Source organism: Rattus norvegicus, chromosome 12 (assembly GCF_036323735.1).
Source record: "Rattus norvegicus strain BN/NHsdMcwi chromosome 12, GRCr8, whole genome shotgun sequence".
NCBI lineage: Eukaryota > Metazoa > Chordata > Mammalia > Rodentia > Muridae > Rattus > Rattus norvegicus.
This window is the reverse complement of record NC_086030.1, coordinates 11,165,476-11,184,038: the sequence shown is the minus strand read 5'-3', so window position 1 is coordinate 11,184,038 and position 18,563 is coordinate 11,165,476. Positions and strand designations below refer to the sequence as shown.

Below are 18,563 nucleotides of genomic sequence, written 5' to 3'. Positions count from 1 at the left end.
CTGAGGGGAGGCAGAGCATTACCTCCAACCAGAGAACTCACTCGCAGCTAGGAGCCACGGCAGAGACATTGAGGGGTGCTGCTTGTGGCTCACAGACCCACACTTGGCTGGCTTTCTGATACAGCTCAGGCCCAACTACGTCGGAACGGTGCTGCCCACAGTAGGCTGGCCCCACCCGCATCAACTACTAATCAAGACAACCTCCCACAGACATGCCCGCAGGCCAATCTGACGGAGGCGACCATCCAGACTCCCTTCTCAGTGACTCTGGGCTGTGTCAAGTGGACAGTTAGTATCTCACACAGTGCACTACAGGCCTGCACTAGTCAATCTAGAAGCAGCTCATTTCTGTGACTGGCAAGATGGTGGCTGTTAGTAGAAGTCTCTGGTTCCTGTGTGGGCTTCTCCATAGCTGCCTGAGTAACTTCATGTCATGGCTGCCTGGCCCTCACGAGAAGGGCGTCAGGATGTTCTTGTCATCGCTTCTGTCACGCTGTTCTGAGACACAGGCCACACGACCACCGCAGGGGAAGAACGGAGGATTTAGAGGGAAGAGAGACAAGTGGACAAGACAACAGGGAGGAGTCCCAGCATCACAACAAGCTATTTAAAAACTGGCAATGACAGATCTGCAAAACACACCTAAAATGGATCCTCACACGACAGACACAAAGCAGAAGAGATGGCGAAGGAAGGGGTCCGTAGACAAAGGTGGATCAGCGTGTCAGAGAAAGCAGTTAGAGGAAGTGGCCAGCACCCCATTGACGGTTAGAGGAAGACCAAGACATCCAACACACACACAGGGGACTGGACGTTATGGCCGACTACGGCAACACGAAGGGCAGTGTCTTCAAGACAGCGGGGAGGGCAGTGACCAGCCTGCCGCTACAGCCAAACATGTCACCTTTGTCCCTGTTCAGCGTTTATGCCGGAGACACTAGCGCATCGGCCACCAAGCACCCAACTGTCAGTTCATTCGCAATGGCCTCAACCTAGACAGAGTCTAATCTCACCCAACAGGGAATGGAGGGACAGTCTGGGACATGTTCACACAGTGAAACAACAAAAACGGCAAATCAGCTCAGAGGGAAGAAGGAAGGCAGCCCGGGGAGAGCTAGGAAGCCTTTTCTGGAGGAGAGGTGCATGGCTTCTCGCTGTGTGGCCTCATGGTGGCACACAGCTGCCGCATCTCAGACTCCTAAGCGGAGAAAGTTGACTGTGTCTAAGTCGATCCTCAGTAAAACTGATTTAAAAACAAAAGAACTAACCGGAGTCAGAAAGACACACCTCAACACACAAGGGGACAGTGACAGCGGACATGGCAATAAAAACAGAGGCTGAGAAGGCTGCAGCATGGGTGAATAAGAAACCCTGGCCGAGGTTCCTCTGATGGCGGGGAGATGTTGGCTTAACCTCAGCGCGGCTCGGAAGCCACATGAAAAGTCCAGAAGCCCGCTGAAAGTTCCAGAAGTGGGCATGCTCATCGCGTGCACTGTGTAGAAATCGTAAGAACGGCTGTCGGCTACAGCGTCAGTTCTGCCCCAAGCTAACACTGCTCCCAGAGACCAGGGAAAAGGCCAACTTGTAGCTCCCCCTTGGAGGGAATGAGAAGAGGGATGTGCGCCCCACATTCTAGCTTCCCATAGCACTGCTGGCTCACGCTGAGCACTGAGGACGGGTCAGCCCGCTGTGACCTGAGGGCCACCAACACCAGAAAGCCCTAGATGCTACAGGACCAGAAGCCTGTGGCACGTAGAAAAAACTCACACAGCTCCATGGAGCATGTGTACAGCTTTTCCCGGGTAGGAAAACGAAGAGGGGAGCCTATGTCTAGCTGGGCCCGATGTCTGGCTTTCAGGAAAACCGCCCAGGGCGCAGGGCACTGATTTCTGCCTCACTAGACTGTGGCCCAGGAAGAGTTTACTCCATGAGCTCAGCCTCCTCGCTTTCTGAAAGCAGAGAAGAGTAGCAAGTTGAGGCCCGTCTTCTCTTTAAGTGCGAATGTTAACACCTGTGACTTTCTCACCCACGATGGCTTGCACGGTCTCCACTGCATGCTCGTCCTGAGACACGCATGGAGAAATGTAGAGAAAGGCTACTTTCACTCAGTTGTCGGTCTAGACTTAGTCTGTAGGATCTGTCGTGGTGACTCCTTATTCTAACACTGGTAATTTATCTGCCGCTCTTGATTACTGCTCTAGAGATGTAAAAAAAATCAAATATTTGCCTTATTAATATCTACTTCATATTTCACTTAACATTTTTATAATTTATTTTCCAGACATACAGAGGCTAATTTGTTTCACAGTCTAAAATAGTACCAACTCAAGTCTTCCCCTTTTTTTAAAAGATTTATTTATTTTACTCTATGAGTACAATGTAGCTGTCTTCAGACTCACCAGAAGAGGGCATCAGATCTCATTACAGATGGTTGTGAGCCACCATGTGGTTGCTGGGATTTGAACTCAGGACCTCTGGAAGAGCAGCCAGTGCTCTTACCCGCCGAGCCATCTCTCCAGCCTTCAAGCCTTCCTTTTTAATGTACATGTTTACAGACCTTAAACCCTCTATGTCTTATCACAATATTTAGTGTGACATATTTTTCTTCCAAGATAAAAATATTTTCCATTTTCCCAATTTTCTTAGGCCCCTTTGTTATTCAGAGTTAATTTGCTTAGAAGTAAAATATTGGGGTGATCTAAATATCTCACTGATTCCTAATTCAATTCCATTACTGTCTGGGGCACACTCTGCAAGATGCCAGTTCTTAAGGTTTTTACTGAATTGAGAAAATTCCTTTCAATGATACTAGAACCAAATATACACACGGAAGAAATAAAAGCCAGCCTACGCATACAATCCACTCAAACAGAGCCACAGAGCTAAATACGGTTTCTGAAGTCAACAGAAGAAGAACACTTTGCAGCCTGGGGGCAAGGAAACATTCCTAAGATACAGGAAGCCCTATTAATAAAAAACAAAACAAAAAAACCTTGAAAAAAAGGTCTTTACCAAATAAAAATGTTCTGGCCATCAAGAAATAACTTACAGAAAATTGAAAAGCAAAACTACAAACTGGAAGACAAAATTATAAAAAAAAAAAAAAAATGACTGGAAACTGGGAGGAAATACTACATAAGCTCCTGAAAATCAATATCTTAAGTCATCAGAAAATGCAGACTCACGTAGTTAGATGCCACTTCACACGGATCAGAGCAAATGACAGAGACATGGGTGACAGCTGCTACAGGCCAGGCCGCAGCAGAGCTGGCCTTCCCACTTACTGATGGTGATAATGACCATGGCAGTGTAACACCTTAGGACCACTCAGGTTTGGGGATTTCTTATAAAGCTAAGTACAGGTGCCTTGTTAGAAGTGGGCACAGCGTCAGTCTTACAGAGTTGAGCACGTACCTCTCTGCTGACTGACCGATCTGTCCTACTCACATCATCCCAAAGACCTAAAAACAGTCATCCATAAAATTATAATAGAAAAGTAGAGGCACCTCCTGGGTCCATCAACAGCAGAACCAACACACACAGCACCTTTACGTGGAGAAGAAACTGATGGCAGATATGGTGCAGATCTCAAAGACATTGTGCAGGACACATGTCACCAGTGACTGTATGTTGTCATGATCCCGTGTATTCAAAGCTTAGCACGAGAGGAGCTGGTCTGTGGTGATGGAGGACCAGAAATGGAAATCTGGGTGAAGTGCTGAGGCACACAGGCTTTCTGGGGCAGCAGAACGCTCCCACATCCTGTCTAGGATGTCAAGTCAACTTAACGACATAGTTAAAAGAACTCATCCAATCACACACTTAGGATACACACCTTTCATTATATATACATTTACCTCAGAGGAAAAAGGTAAAAACAGCTTAAGAATTCAACATTCGGGGTTGGGGATTTAGCTCAGTGGTAGAGCACTTGCCTAGCAAGCGCAAGGCCCTGGGTTCAGTCCTTAGCTCCAGGAAAGAAAAGAAAAAAAAAAAAAAAAGAATTCAACATTCAAGAGGAAACCACTTTTCAAAGTCTCTAAGACAACTTTTTAAAAATATTTAAATAAGGGTTAGTGAAACCCAATTTTAAAAGAACTCAAGTAGCACCAAACTTATCAGCACGAATACTGCTCTGAAGCTGGGTTTCTCTGAGATGCAGAGGCCGTCACGTGGTCTCTATTTCCATCACTCAGACTGGCCTTCTAACACCACAGAGGTCTTCAAACGAAGTGCCAGTGACGCAGAGATTTAAATAAGTAGAAGAGGGTTAACAGGAAATGACAGAACGTTCCAAATCCAGCATAAGGAAGGCACCACACCTGTGGGGAGAGGGATGTAGATCCTCTTCTCCAGTCTCCTGCGCAGAGCCTCATCGATGTCCCACGGGAAGTTCGTAGCCGCCAGGACCATCACCATTTTGGATGGATCATCGTTTTCTAAGGCTCCTCCAACTCCTGGGCACAGGGAGCAGGAGAAAGTTGTCAGTGTCCCTGTGATGGCCACTGAAATCCTTTCCCTCAGCCAGCATCTCCAAGTGTTAGCCAAGGAGGCAACTTCCCCATCTCTGTGGCCTCGATAGAGGGGCAAAACCATGCATCGACACAGAGCAAAACTGAGGAGCCCAAGAGTTCAACAGCCTAGGGCAGGGCTCCTCAGTCTTTCTGTAAGAAAGCCGTGCATATTGTTTCCAAGGACCCGGAGTCGAGTCCACTGAGTCTTTCATGTTTTCCCTATAAACTCCCTCTTTTCCGACTTATTTTGGGGGTGATGAGGCTGTAATTTAGTGGCCTTCTCAAGAGTGAGAACAGCTGAAACACGGCATAGAGTTTTATAAGCACTGTCTGCTTCCTCACAGTTAGTTTCAGGATTAAAACTTTTATCAGGGCATGGTAGTATGGTAGTGTACATTTTTAATGCCAGCTCCTGGGAGGCAGAGGCAAATGAATCTCTGTGAGTTCAAGGCCAGCCTGGTCTAAGTAGAAAGTTCAAAGACAGCAAGATCTACGAAACAGAGAGAATCTGTCTCACAACCAGAAACAACGACAAGACAATAACAAAGACTTGGAGAGCTCACAGTTGGCTCAGGGTGATGCACAGTGCGATATCACTTCACACTGAAGGCCACAGACGTGCGCAGTAAGTAAATCCCTACTAGATGTCTTCTGAAATCATCCCTATGGGGACTGAATTTCTCCAACTAACAAACAGCCATGCGCGACGTTGAATAAAATCCTGCTACTGAATGTGTACTCAGTTATGCCCTGGCCCCAATTGGAAATATCCAATGTTTACTCTTATGTTTTCCTCTCAAATAAAACAAATTCCTTCCTTTCATATATAAGCAGGTGCTGAAATAGATTGACTGAGGGGCAGGTCTCCTGGCACACAATATCATCGTTGGTCTCTAAGAGTCTGGCGTTGTGTACCATGTGATGTTAAGTACCCATCCTAAGTGTAGAGGTTTGAATGAAGATGGTCCCCATTGGCTCAGATGTTTGAGTGCTGGATCGATCCCAAGTTAGTGGAACTGTTTGGAAAGGATTAGGAGGTGTGGTCTTATTGGAGGAAGTGTGTCATTGAGGTGGGCTTTGAGGTTTCAAAAGCCTAGCCCAAGTTGCAAATCAGATATGAGCTCTTAAGCCATTTCTTTATTACTATGCCTGCCAGATACCCCATTGTGATACTAGTGACTAATCCTCCGAAACTGTGTGCAAAACCCAAGTAAATGCTTTCTCTTATAAGTTGCCTTGGTCGTGATGTCTCTTCACAGAAATAGAAGACACTGGGTGTCCAAAACCAGTAGATGATCAGAAACAACACTTGCTGAATATTTTAGACACATTTGTATCTTTTCTCATAGACTTAAATCACCTCTTGTCTCTCACACAACTACCAGAGTGAGCTGTCTCTTAAAATTAGTGCTGCACCCCTCTCTTTCACGGCTCCCCAAATGTTTTTCTTCTTTGTCTGGACAATTCTAGCCAGGGCATCAAAGCCCCTCTGCCAGCTGTATGCCCCTGGTGTAGCAGTTAGTCTCAAAGGTTTGGTCTCAGAACTTTTGCTATTCTTAAAAAAATAATCTGTGGAACTCTAAAGAGCTCTCATTGTGTGGAGTCTGTCTACCACTATTTGCCATTGGAAACCGAAGGCTAGGAAGGCTAGGTGCTGGCTCAGCGGTGCTTGCAATCAGACACAAGGCTCCAAGTTCTAGCCCCAGCACCATAAGTAGACAGACAGACAGACAGACAGACAGAATGTTCAAAGTATTAACTCATTGTACAAATAAGACTCCATGACTCATCAAATTAAGATAGACAACATATCTTATGAAAGACAGGCATAGTTTTCAAAACTTCTCAAGTCTTGGTTAGAAGACTTTTCAAATGGCTCAGTGTCTGAGTAAATGCGAGACTAGCTGCCCTCTCATTCTGCTTCTGCCTCCCTGCTTTGGGACACTCCCAGGTTTTGTGACCCCGGAATACTCTACTACATACCTGTGAGGGAATTAAATGAAAACCAGTAAATGTGCCTCGATATTATCATTCAAACGGTGCAGCCCCTGTGGAGCCCTCCCTGTGATGGTCTGAAGGCCCAGCCACACCTTTACAGCCTGAGTGGGCACAGTAGGCCTTTGCTCCATAGCCTAGAACCCAGACTGCGACAGGGTTCACACTAAGTCCCCAGGGAGCCCTTCAGGATGCATGAACGAGTGGGTGGCTGAACGAGTGGCCTTCTGACCCGTTCACTGAGACCTTCCACAGCACAGATGCAGACAGAATTGAGGAGGACGGAGTCCGAGGACTCGTTAGTGACAGTTACCGTCCATCTGGATGAGGAGCTCGGACTTCACTCTGCGGCTGGCCTCATGCTCATCGGAGGTCCCTCTTCGACTGCAGATGGAGTCTATTTCGTCGATGAAGATCGTGGTAGGGGCATAGAACCTCGCCTTGGGGAGAATACGTTAAAGCGGCCATTCAGTGATCTCATAAAGCATTCTGTATTTTTAAGGAGTGTTTGGCTTTCCTTCTAAAATAGTGGCAAATGAAGGCTGCAATTCTTGTCTATAAAAGGTCCCACCACTACTGTGTCACTGACAATCATTTTAGGAAAAGCCAATCCAAAAATAAAACTTACCCGGTTGGTGATGCTGGGTGAAAGATATATAGAGATTCGTTATGTCATTTTTCCACTTTTTATTTGTTTGTTATTATTTTAAGGCAGGTCTCACTATGCAGCTCTGACTGGTCTGGGAGTGGCTACCTGGACTACACCAGCCTCAAACTCAAACTCAGAGATCCACCTGTCTGCCTCCCAAGGCATATGCCACCAGACCTGGCAATTCTTTCTTGTTTATGATGAGACATTTCCATCCCAAAAACCTTCCTGGCAACAATTTTAAATAAATCAATATCTAATGACAGATGTGCCTCTAGCTGACTTCTAAGGTCTTCTGTCTCATCAGTGTGCTAGATGTCCAAACTGCCAATCACCCTCACTGGACAGGATGTCAAAGGGCCTTTTCCCATCGCATGGAGAAAGATATTCCAAGTATCCCGCAAAACTCACTATGACGGATGTGTCTACAACTAGTACAGAACGCCACACTGCTCTCTCAGAAGATCAGAAGGTACACAGACCTGGACTGTGAGGAATCACATGCCCAGACAGATAGAAATTAGAAATTAGAAGCATTTAGAAATCCAAACACAGCATCAATCACTTACCATTTCAAACAACAGACGGACCAACTTCTCAGACTCGCCTCGGTACTTAGACGTCAGGGTGGAAGAGGAGACGTTGAAAAAGGTTGTCCCACATTCGGTGGCAACAGCTTTAGCCAGCATAGTCTTACCAGTCCCTGGAGGGCCGACCATCAGCACACCCTGAAATTTCAAGGTGAATTAAACAACACAGTATATTTAAACGCTTTTCAGAGGCTACCCTCCCCCGCTGTCACGGTGAGATCAGTGCATTTAACCAGTGTATCAAGCAAACGAGGAATGCCAGTGCAGTGGTGCACACCTTTAATGTCAGCACCCTGGAGGCAGAGACAGGCAGATCTGAGTTTGAGGTCCGATTGGTCTACAGAGTGAGTTCCAGGACAGCCAGGGCTATGCAGAGAAACCCTGTCTCGAAACAAAACAAGTAAGGAAAACAAGACAGTTCTTTCTCAAGCTGTCTCTCTCTCCAGTCCGAGGCATCCAGGGATAAGCTCATAGTTGACAGACTGAGCAGGGACGGTGGCTCCCGTCCATGATCCTGGCATGTGGGAAGTCTGCCTAGCTGTTCATGGGCTGAGGAGATGGCTCAGGGGTAAAGAGCGTGTGACGCTATCACAGAGGAGCTGCACTCAGTTCCCAGCACCCGTCAGACTCACAAGCACCTGTACTCCAGCCCGAGGGGATCCAACACCCTCTTCTGTCTGTGGAGACACGTGCACTTTCACGCACATACTCCTGCGCGCGCGCATGCACACACACACACACACACACACACACACACAGAGATACAGTTTAATTTGCTTAACTTTTTATTTACAGAAAAAGCCATCCAAACCTTCTTAAAAGCCAGCCTCTATCTCAGCAGCTGAAACACATGGCTTTGAAGGCAGCAGCCCCATCGCTCTAAGCCCATCTCTCTGGCTGTGTGGCTGCAGCATATTTCAACTACGAATTCCTGTGCAGGTGGCTCTGCACTGCCTGACGGACGACCAACCGACCGACTGACTGATGGCGTTAGCACACAGGTCCACAGCAGTGTTGCCCTTTGTTACGTAAGCATCCCCACTCCAAGGCTGTCAGACATGCTCACCTTCCATGGCCTTCTAATCCCTTTGAAAAAGTCAGGCATCCACATGGGAAGGACAACAGCTTCCCGGAGCAACTTCTTAGCTTCCTCCAGATCTGCTATATCATCCCTGTGAAAGAAGAGTCGCAGGCTTACTCAAGCCACACCTGATTTATGGCCAAAAGGTTATTATTTTAAATGTGTCTGCTTACAAAACTGCCCTTATATTAAGACTGTATTCTTACTATACAAAAATGATCAGTGAGAACATCCTGGCATTATTAATTAGAATACTTTATGCAGCTAGCAGACTGTCAGCATGTCGACAAGTTAACATGTAAAGCGTCCTAGGTCAGAGGCTGACAGAACGGCCATTACAGATAAAGGCATCATCAGGAGACTGGGGAGGAGAGGAGAGTCACAGGACCCCACCCTTATGGTGAGTTTTCTTCTCTACTGTAATTCAGGACGCTCACCAGTGAATGCTAGGGTTCCTGGACACAATGTCCCTCTCCAGAGCCTCCACCAGATCCTTGTCATACCCAGCGCCATCGAACTTGGGGATCTCACCATCACTTGCGCCATCTTGCATATTTTTCCTTGCCTGGAATATGAGTAAAAGAAGTTATGGCCAGTAACAAAATAACTCTAATCGATACATAACTCTTTCGATATATAATGTGTCTGTGTGTCCGTGTGTGTGTGTGTCCGTGTGTCTATGGAGTGTGTACATAGGGCAGGGGCTGGGCTGAAACCCAGAGCCTGCACAGGCTAGGCAAGCACCTTGGCACTGAGCTACATTCCTGCCTGGAGTAATCTCTTTAAAATCTCTTCTTACTACTTCACATAGTGTCTTCTCATTGCCAGATCATCCTAGCCTAGTGAATTCAGCAGAAGTGTCTCAACTGGTCAGACTTACGTTCTCCACCTTGGCGGACAGTCCCAGGTAAGAGTTCACCAGCCCTCACTGTATCCAACAGGGGAAGCCTGCCTCTGACTCCCTGGATACAAAGCATTTGCACCTCTGCTAGGAAACAGACTGCTGATGTGCAAAGAGAAAATTAATTACTGAGCACCGGCCTTATGACAGACTATCTCACACAGTGCTAATTTAATGTAACAGCCCAGCGCAGTGGCTGCTTTTCCTTTCCTTATGGATAAGGAAAACAGGCCTCGGGAAAGAAAGCCAAGTAACTAAGTGCTTCTCTGCTTTTTTTGCAACAGAGCCCTGGCTGTCCTAGACTCGCTTCGCACATCAGGCTGGCCTTGGACTCAGAGACCCTCCTGCTTCTGCCTATGTGCCGCCATGCCCGGTGCTTCTCCGAGTTCTGACTAGGAAGAAATGTAAAAGCTAAGTCAGACTCCATTTAAAGGTTGGGACAGGAAATGTAGCTTCCTGCCTTCCTAGTGCAGCCCCTTTCCTTGGCTATCCAATCTCACAGCTGACTGAGTCGCTTAACAAGTTCAGTGAATGGCCGAGTGACAGATCCCCGAGGCAGCCAGAACAAAGGCTACAGGCAAGCTGGACCTGAGACTTTTCCTGCACTTATAAGCTCTCCCTGGCTACTGAGTCACCACACGGGAATTGAGGGTCTCCTCAGTACAGCTCCTGTGACCCCATCACAGTTACTCATAAAGAGTTACTACCCAAGCGCTGTAGTAACGTCCAAGCCCTCCCCCAGCTCTCCTACCTCCGTTGGCTCAGGACCTTTCAGATTCACAGCTCAGAGGACCTTTTTAACCACAGGTTTCAAGACTTAAAGAAATGTTTAATCTATCCTAAATTCTTTTCCTGATACGGTGGCTTTAAGAGAAAGAAAGAATTCTAGGCTATGATTCTGTGAGCTACAGGGCTCTGCAAGCTTCCACAGTGCTCAAGAGGGGACTGTGAAAATGCTCTGATTCTCAGGGATTTCAACCACAAGAACAGCTCTAATGAGTAGATCCATGCCCCTTCAAGAGCACCAGCCCCTCTTCTATCTGATAGAAAACGAAGGGTAAAGGCTTCCAACGAGGAGACAACAGATCATAACAGACTTCTCCAGTTCTACTTCTGAGCTAGAGAAGCAGTCAGTACCAAAGGAGAACCCAACGGCTCATGGGGCGGATGTTCTGATCTTCTGAGCCACCCAGTAATTGGCCAAAGCAGTGTTCTGGTGACCTGATTGTGAGGATTTACTCACTTGGGCAGACTAGTGCCAGGCTAGGTTAAGTGTTTAGTAATATCCTTGCGCTTAAAGCAGCATGTGTTAAAACGGACTCTAGGAAAACAAGCTTCTAGCCTAACGACAGAACAAACAATATCAACCAACTTAAAATAGGCTCTGTCTCGGATCCCATTCTATGGCGTGGCTAGGCCACGGCTACGGGTCACACACAAGTCAATCCCTGGGAACGCTATGACCATTTTCCAGGATTCTAGAAACAAAGTAGTAAGCATCAACGGGAGCCGACATTGTGATTTGAGACTTACCACGTGGAAAGTGAAGTTAAAATTTCACTTTCACACAAATGCCCACATGACAGACACACCAAGAAAATGGGAATCATGGGACTGTCCGAAGGTATTACACAGCTCATCTGACCGCAAGCGTGGCTTCAAGGCAGACGAGGATGCACTGTGTGCCCTCACTGAGCATCTATCTAGTCCCGTGCAGGAAAGCGGAGCTATCGAGCAGTCGATGTGACTGAGGGCAGGATGGAGAAATGGGCAGCACCCAATCCGACCTACACTTCAGACAAGCCTGTGGCTACTGCAGGGAAGGATGATGGGAAGGAGGAGGAGGAGTCACAGAAGGATGATGGGAAGGAGGAGGAGTCACAAAGATGAAAGCCTTTCCTGCACTGAGGAGTCAGAGTCGGTGTGAGTCACTGAGTGACCGGGCCAGTCAAACCAAGATGGCGAAGTGAGAGGAGGGCGAACCTGTGAGGCTACAGCAAAATCACAGTAAAATTGGGCGAGAAGTGTCCTTATCACAAACGTAAATTAAATTAGGACGGGGAGAGCTGACATACATGCCATCTGCCTGAGCAGGAGCAGCCGATTAGCTGTGCTACTTTCATGAACAGCTTCCAGGCAGCGAAGCTTACACCGTCACTTGGGACACTGGGACTTATACAGAACACTAGACTGGAATGTCACAGAGTGACCTCCGAACGCTTAGATTTGCACACGAGTTATTACGGTCAGAATTAGCAACCATTTGACAGTGTGGAAGCTGACACACATTTTTTTTCTTTTCCCTAAAGCAAAATAGTTAGCTTCTTTGTACTAATTTCTACATTATTCAAATCAAGGCAACTTCCATAAGGATTTTTTGTGAGTAATGCCTCTCATTCTATCTGAAGAAAATGAGGCTCTAGGCGACAAAGCAAATATTTATAGCTTGCAGTCAGTGACTATCACAGCCTGTCCCCAAATGCAGATAATACGAGCATTTTCCTTTGCAGCTTCCCACACTGAGTGATTAAGATCCAGGCAGCTCTGTGCCGTGCACTTTACAGATACATTGTTGGATGAACTCTACCACGGAACGATGACCAGCTGATGAATGGCTCACACGCCCCACCATCGGAGGAGGATTCCAGGAGATGTGGACCACGTAAGCTGACGAGCTACTACTGGAACACCACAGACAGACAGACAGACAGACAGACAGACACACACACACACACACACACACTAGCTGCTCTGTTACTGCAGAGGCCAATATGAAGCAACAGAGGCGGCAGGTTTCAGATCAGCGAAAGGATTTTTCTGACAATGTCTCCTGTTTGACAAAGATACCGACTTTCTTGCAAGGCAGGGAACCACATACAGTCACCAGAACGTCTCAGCTGAACTGTAGATGGCCTCCGGTCCTTTCTATAAAGCAGTGTCTTCTCCCACGTCCAACTCACCCTCTGCTGCCTGGACTCAATAGCCAAAAAACAAATGCAAAATTTCTTAGACACAGCATTATTTCTTTCCTTACTTCTTTCTTTCTTTCTCCATCCCTTCTCCCCCATCTCCTTCCCTCCCTCCCTCTTTTTTTTTTTTTTTTTTTTGGTGCTGGAGATTACATCCATGGCTGGGTAAGCACTCTTATCAAAGAACTACCTTCTCAGCCTCAATATATCAATTATATTTAATTTTTTGTCTTAACATGAGTCTGTGTGTGTGTTTGTGTATGTGCACACAAGAGAGACAGACAGACAGACAGACAGACAGACAGACATCAGATTCCCCTGGAGCTGGAGTTACAGGATTATGAATCACCTGACCAAACTCAGGTCTTCTAGGAGAGGAATGTGTGCCCCTAACCACTGAGCAGTCTCTGCAGCTCCAGCGTGTCTTCTGTAAAATGCTAATTCTGTGTAGTCTTTTCTGTGCCTCTGTCTGTCTCCCACTGTCATTTTAGTCTAACCGCTGACATCCGCACTGGTCTCTGTGTCGGTGTCCTGAGAACTTAGCACGTGTCAGCACATTCATTCTAAAAGAACAGGGCAGTCTCGCTTCCATCTCACAGATGAGAAAACGGGCAAACAAGGCCAGTGCCCGCCTAAGCAGGAACAGCAGCGTAGGCACCGCGCTGCAGACGGGTGCTCGCAGCCCGTTTGTTCACAGGGCGCACTGCTGCACATGGGGGCCGCTTCCACCCCAACGCAGAGCAAACACAGGACCCCAGCCTGCAGCCCTCCGGAGCCTACTGTCCCACAAAGTGACCAGGCAGACAGCGCAGAGCAGCGCTTACTGACCTGACAGGGTGCAGCGCCCTGCACTGCCCAATCAGGACACTGGGACTGTAACAACAGCTCCGAGGCAAGCTCTATGCTCGCCATACGCACGCTCCTTCCACAGTATTTATGCCAGGGTTAGTGTGCCAGGCACTGTTCTAGACACAGAGAATACAGCAATGAAGCAAACAGGCAGAGACCTCTGCCCTCTGAGGCTTAGGCTGAGGTCAGACACAGGAACATACGCTCCAAGTACGAACTCATTAGAGCCAAATCATTGGCCCTCCTGGTTTCTTCTGGGTCCAGCCGCTGCTGATTCGTGTTTGGCATTTGCCGACTGCACCAGACTGCCACTGCTGATTCATGTTTGGAATCACCCCAAGGACCTGCTTCTACTCCCTGTCCTGTTAACCTTTTGCCTCCAACTTTGGTCAATGGGCTAGATGGGAGGTTGAAGCATTTAAGAACCCTTATTAAAGCAGGTTTTGAAAAATCTAAGCCTACACACCCCTAATGTGTACTTACTAAAAATGGAGTCATATGCACATCAAAGAAGGAAAAACTATCCAAATTGGCCCTACTCAACAGCTCCAGACTAGACATCCAAAAATCTATTCACAAGGAAACATTTAAGTGTACACAATAGTGCACAATTATGAGAATTAATGTACAGTATCAGCAAAGCATAGATAAATATTGCAAATATATGACACAGAGAAAGAAAAGAAAAAGTAAAAATCAAAACTCCAGTTCCTAAAAACGGGTGCTCCTATCCCCCAAAACAGTAGCATCCTCAAACAAGATGCTACTAATAACCTTTACGGCATCAGAACACAGAGTGCTGGGCACCTAGGAAAGAAGGAAGCAGCAGAGACGGGGAGAGATCAGGGCCATGGCTTCTGACTTCTGAGGGGCCAATGATCTTTTTTGACCTGGGAGGGTCACACTTATGATAAGAAAGCTATACGGATTACTACAGAAACTATCTTTTTGGTTTATGATAGACAACTATTATAATTTTTTTCTTAGATCTATATCTGCACAGTAGAAACCTCTCAGAGTAGGGAATCGCACACCTCATGTAGATGAGGTTGAGTGAGATGCTGACCCTGCCGTCATGAACTCAACTCTACCACAGAAATCGGCAGGTGCTCTAAGTTGGGGCTCATTTTGTTGTTGTTGTTGTGGTGGTGGTTGTGGTTGTTGTGTTGAGTGTTTAGTTTTAAAAGTGAAGGTAAAATGTCAATGCAAAGTCAACCTAAAAGTATATCACTGGAGGCTGGAGGATGGCTCGGAGGCTAGAACCCCCACCGGAAAGCACGAAGCTGAGTGCAGAGCCCAGCGCCCATCCTGGTGAAAAGCTGGGTGTGGCCCCAGTGCCCAGTGGGAGGAATAGACAAGAGGACCCAGAGCTTGCTGGCCAGTCGGCCTCACCAACTACAGCTCAGGGTCAGCACGACTCTTATTAAAGACCCTGTCTCCAAAGATAAGGTGGAGAATGATAGATACCTGGTGTCGACCTCTGAGCTCCACACACAGGTACGCACATGCATGGGCACCCACACCTGGACAAACACATACGTACATGTGTGTACCATACACACACATGCACATATATACACATGGGGTTTCTACTGTTTTGACATTATTTTTAAAAACACTAAAAATGAATATTCTCCCAACATTTGAAAATGGTCCTGATTATCAGTGTTGTATGAGTCATGAAGAAATGAACCAAATTCCAAGATCCTGTGCCTTTCATTGCTTTGCTACCATCTAACCAAAGAAAACAAGTCACCAGCCAACACCGACGGCTACACTGCATCCCTCCATCACTGCATCCATCACTGCATCCCTCCATCACTGCATCTGTCACTGCATCCCTCCATCACTGCATCCCTCCATCACTGCATCCCTCCGTCACTGCATCCATCACTGCATCCCTCCATCACTGCATCCATCACTGCTTCCCTCCATCACTGCATCCCTCCGTCACTGCATCCATCAGTGCATCCATCACTGCATCCCTCTATCACTGCATCCATCAGTGCATCTGTCACTGCATCCCTCCATCACTGCATCCATCACTGCATCCCTCCATCACTGCATCCCTCTATCACTGCATCCATCAGTGCATCTGTCACTGCATCCCTCCATCACCGCATCCATCACTGCATCCATCACTGCATCCCTCTATCACTGCATCCATCACTGCATCCCTCCATCACTGCATCCCTCCATCAGTGCATCCATCAATCACTGCATCCCTCCATCACTGCATCCATCACTGCATCCCTCCGTCACTGCATCCATCACTGCATCCCTCCATCACTGCATCCATCACTGCTTCCCTCCATCACTGCATCCCTCTATCACTGCATCCATCAGTGCATCTGTCACTGCATCCCTCCATCACTGCATCCATCACTGCTTCCCTCCATCACTGCATCCCTCTATCACTGCATCCATCAGTGCATCCATCACTGCATCCCTCCATCACTGCATCCATCACTGCTTCCCTCCATCACTGCATCCCTCTATCACTGCATCCATCAGTGCATCTGTCACTGCATCCCTCCATCACCGCATCCATCACTGCATCCATCACTGCATCCCTCTATCACTGCATCCATCACTGCATCCCTCTATCACTGCATCCATCACTGCATCCCTCCATCACTGCATCCCTCCATCAGTGCATCCATCAATCACTGCATCCCTCCATCACTGCATCCCTCCATCACTGCATCCCTCCGTCACTGCATCCATCACTGCATCCCTCCATCACTGCATCCATCACTGCTTCCCTCCATCACTGCATCCCTCTATCACTGCATCCATCAGTGCATCTGTCACTGCATCCCTCCATCACTGCATCCATCACTGCATCCCTCCATCACTGCATCCCTCTATCACTGCATCCATCAGTGCATCTGTCACTGCATCCCTCCATCACCGCATCCATCACTGCATCCATCACTGCATCCCTCTATCACTGCATCCATCACTGCATCCCTCCATCACTGCATCCCTCCATCAGTGCATCCATCAATCACTGCATCCCTCCATCACTGCATCCATCACTGCATCCCTCCGTCACTGCAGTCACAGGGAGACAGGGATGCGAGTGGCCAATCAGGGAGAGTGTTCTCCGAAGTCCATCAAGAGCACTGGGCCCTTGCTTTTTCTAAATTATGGACAGACTGCCGCATGAGCCTTATGGTAAGCATATGTGTCACAGACTCGCATGTGAATGTCTACATGCATGGATTACATATGAACATACGCTTTCCAGAAAAGTAGTTCTTCAGCACACATCAGCACCCAGCATGAGATGATAAGTCACAAAGCAACTCCATTATCATCTATGACCTTTCTTACGCCACTGCTCATGTGTGACAGACACTTCACGTTCACCGGTCAGCAGGGGCCAACAGAGTAGTCCAGGCTTGTTTCCAGTGCCCTCCATGCCTGTACCTGAAGCTAACCACACAAGGACAGCACTCACCATGGCCATTTGCTGCATGCAATACAGAGGACAAAGTGCTTTAGATTGAATAACTGAGCGGTGAACTCTGTGTGCGTGACTGGCCCTCCTTTAGTCTGGACTCCCCTCAGAAGTGCGTGTAACCGTGATTGTGGGACCCTGCGGGACACCGCTCACTAACCACAAATTAGCCAAGGCAACATGGCCAGCATTTGAGAGTCTGAGCTGTCAGACTTATATTTATTTTTTAAGATAATATAAGAATATTTGTTCTACTCCCTCATATTTACTTTGAGTATATTCTTTCTAAATTAAAAAAAAAGCATTTATTTCTACATAAAACTCTGATTCTCAAGAATTGTAAAAATATAACTTATTGTCAATTAACTCTTGGTGAAAATGGTCAGTGTTCCTCTATCTCGTGACTGAAGATGCACATCCTTTTAAGTAGAATTCAGGTTAAAGCAGGGTAACTTGCATTTCTCAGCTTACTTCTATATTGACTCTAAGCTTACATGACAAAATGGTAATTCAGTTTTTCCATGTGCCATCGTCTGAGCATGCAGGCTCCTCCAAACGTCATGTCAAAACCTAGTCTTCAGTATGTTTCCATTATGAGGTGGGGCCCATAGATGCCTTCACCTGCCTGAGGTCCAGCCCTCTATAAAATCATCTAGTGTTTTATTATAGCGTCCAAAAGATCAGGACCCTGGGTCCATTCAAATAAGGCTAAAAGCACAGTTTAGCTGCTCATGCCACTCCTGTTGGCACTGAGAAACGACCTGATGTCAGGCAGGAGTCCTCTTTCTGAGACACAGTCTCGCTATGTAGCCCAGTGGCGTCAAGCTCATGGCCGTCCTGTGTCAGCCTCCTGAGTGCTGGGATGACAGCCAGGTACACTTTATTAGTTTGTCTTTGAGTTTATATTTATTATATGACCAACACAAAGTACAAGCTGGTAAGTGTGTGCTAAATTACGGTACGCAGTGGCGATGTGGACAATCCTGGAGCCCTCAGGGTTAAAATGGAACACAGCCTCAACAGCAAACCATTGTGCAAAATGACTGTTGCTTGTTTAAAACGCAGCACTTTACGCTTAGAGCTCGTCTGAAGCCTATCAGAAGCCTAAAAAGAAGTGGAAAAAAAATGCAATCTCTCACAAAATTTACCAGGATTTTTTTTTTCTTTTCTTTTTTTCGGAGCTGGGGACCGAACCCAGGGCCTTGCGCTTGCTAGGCAAGTGCTCTACCACTGAGCTAAATCCCCAACCCTACCAGGATTTTTTTAATCAGTGTTTTCTTTTGACAGAAAAATTAATGGGAAATTAAAGTCAATATAGAAGTATGCTGAGAAATGTTAAGTCACCCTACTTTAAACTGAATTCCACTTAAAGAATAATTAAAATAAGAGACTTTCACACTGTGTCTCATCATGATCTAATAGTTGAGTGCACAATCATAACCTTCAAAGCCTGGCCCACAGCACTGTGAGCTGTAAGCAGGGGGCAGGGCTATGCTCAGAGATGACCAGAGAGAACGAATAAACGGACACACACAGCTTCAAACCTGTC

General features: G+C 47.0%; 1 protein-coding gene across 6 annotated transcripts in view; it reads right to left on the bottom strand.

Annotated features, from left to right (window-relative positions):
* Positions 1-18,563, bottom strand: part of Katnal1 (katanin catalytic subunit A1 like 1) — a 61,396-nt gene that overhangs the window by 8,292 nt on the left and 34,541 nt on the right. For 5 of the 6 annotated variants that reach the window (XM_006248817.5, XM_017598482.3, XM_017598481.3 and 2 more), the window contains exons 5-9: positions 9,267-9,394; positions 8,815-8,920; positions 7,728-7,886; positions 6,823-6,949; positions 4,323-4,457 (exon numbers count right to left, since the gene is read on the bottom strand). In XM_006248817.5, the coding sequence (XP_006248879.1) occupies positions 4,323-4,457; positions 6,823-6,949; positions 7,728-7,886; positions 8,815-8,920; positions 9,267-9,394 (655 nt within the window). Of the gene's footprint in view, positions 1-4,322; positions 4,458-6,822; positions 6,950-7,727; positions 7,887-8,814; positions 8,921-9,266; positions 9,395-9,709; positions 10,720-18,563 lie in introns of those variants that run through there. The other variant, XM_039089157.2, reaches the window with a different exon arrangement.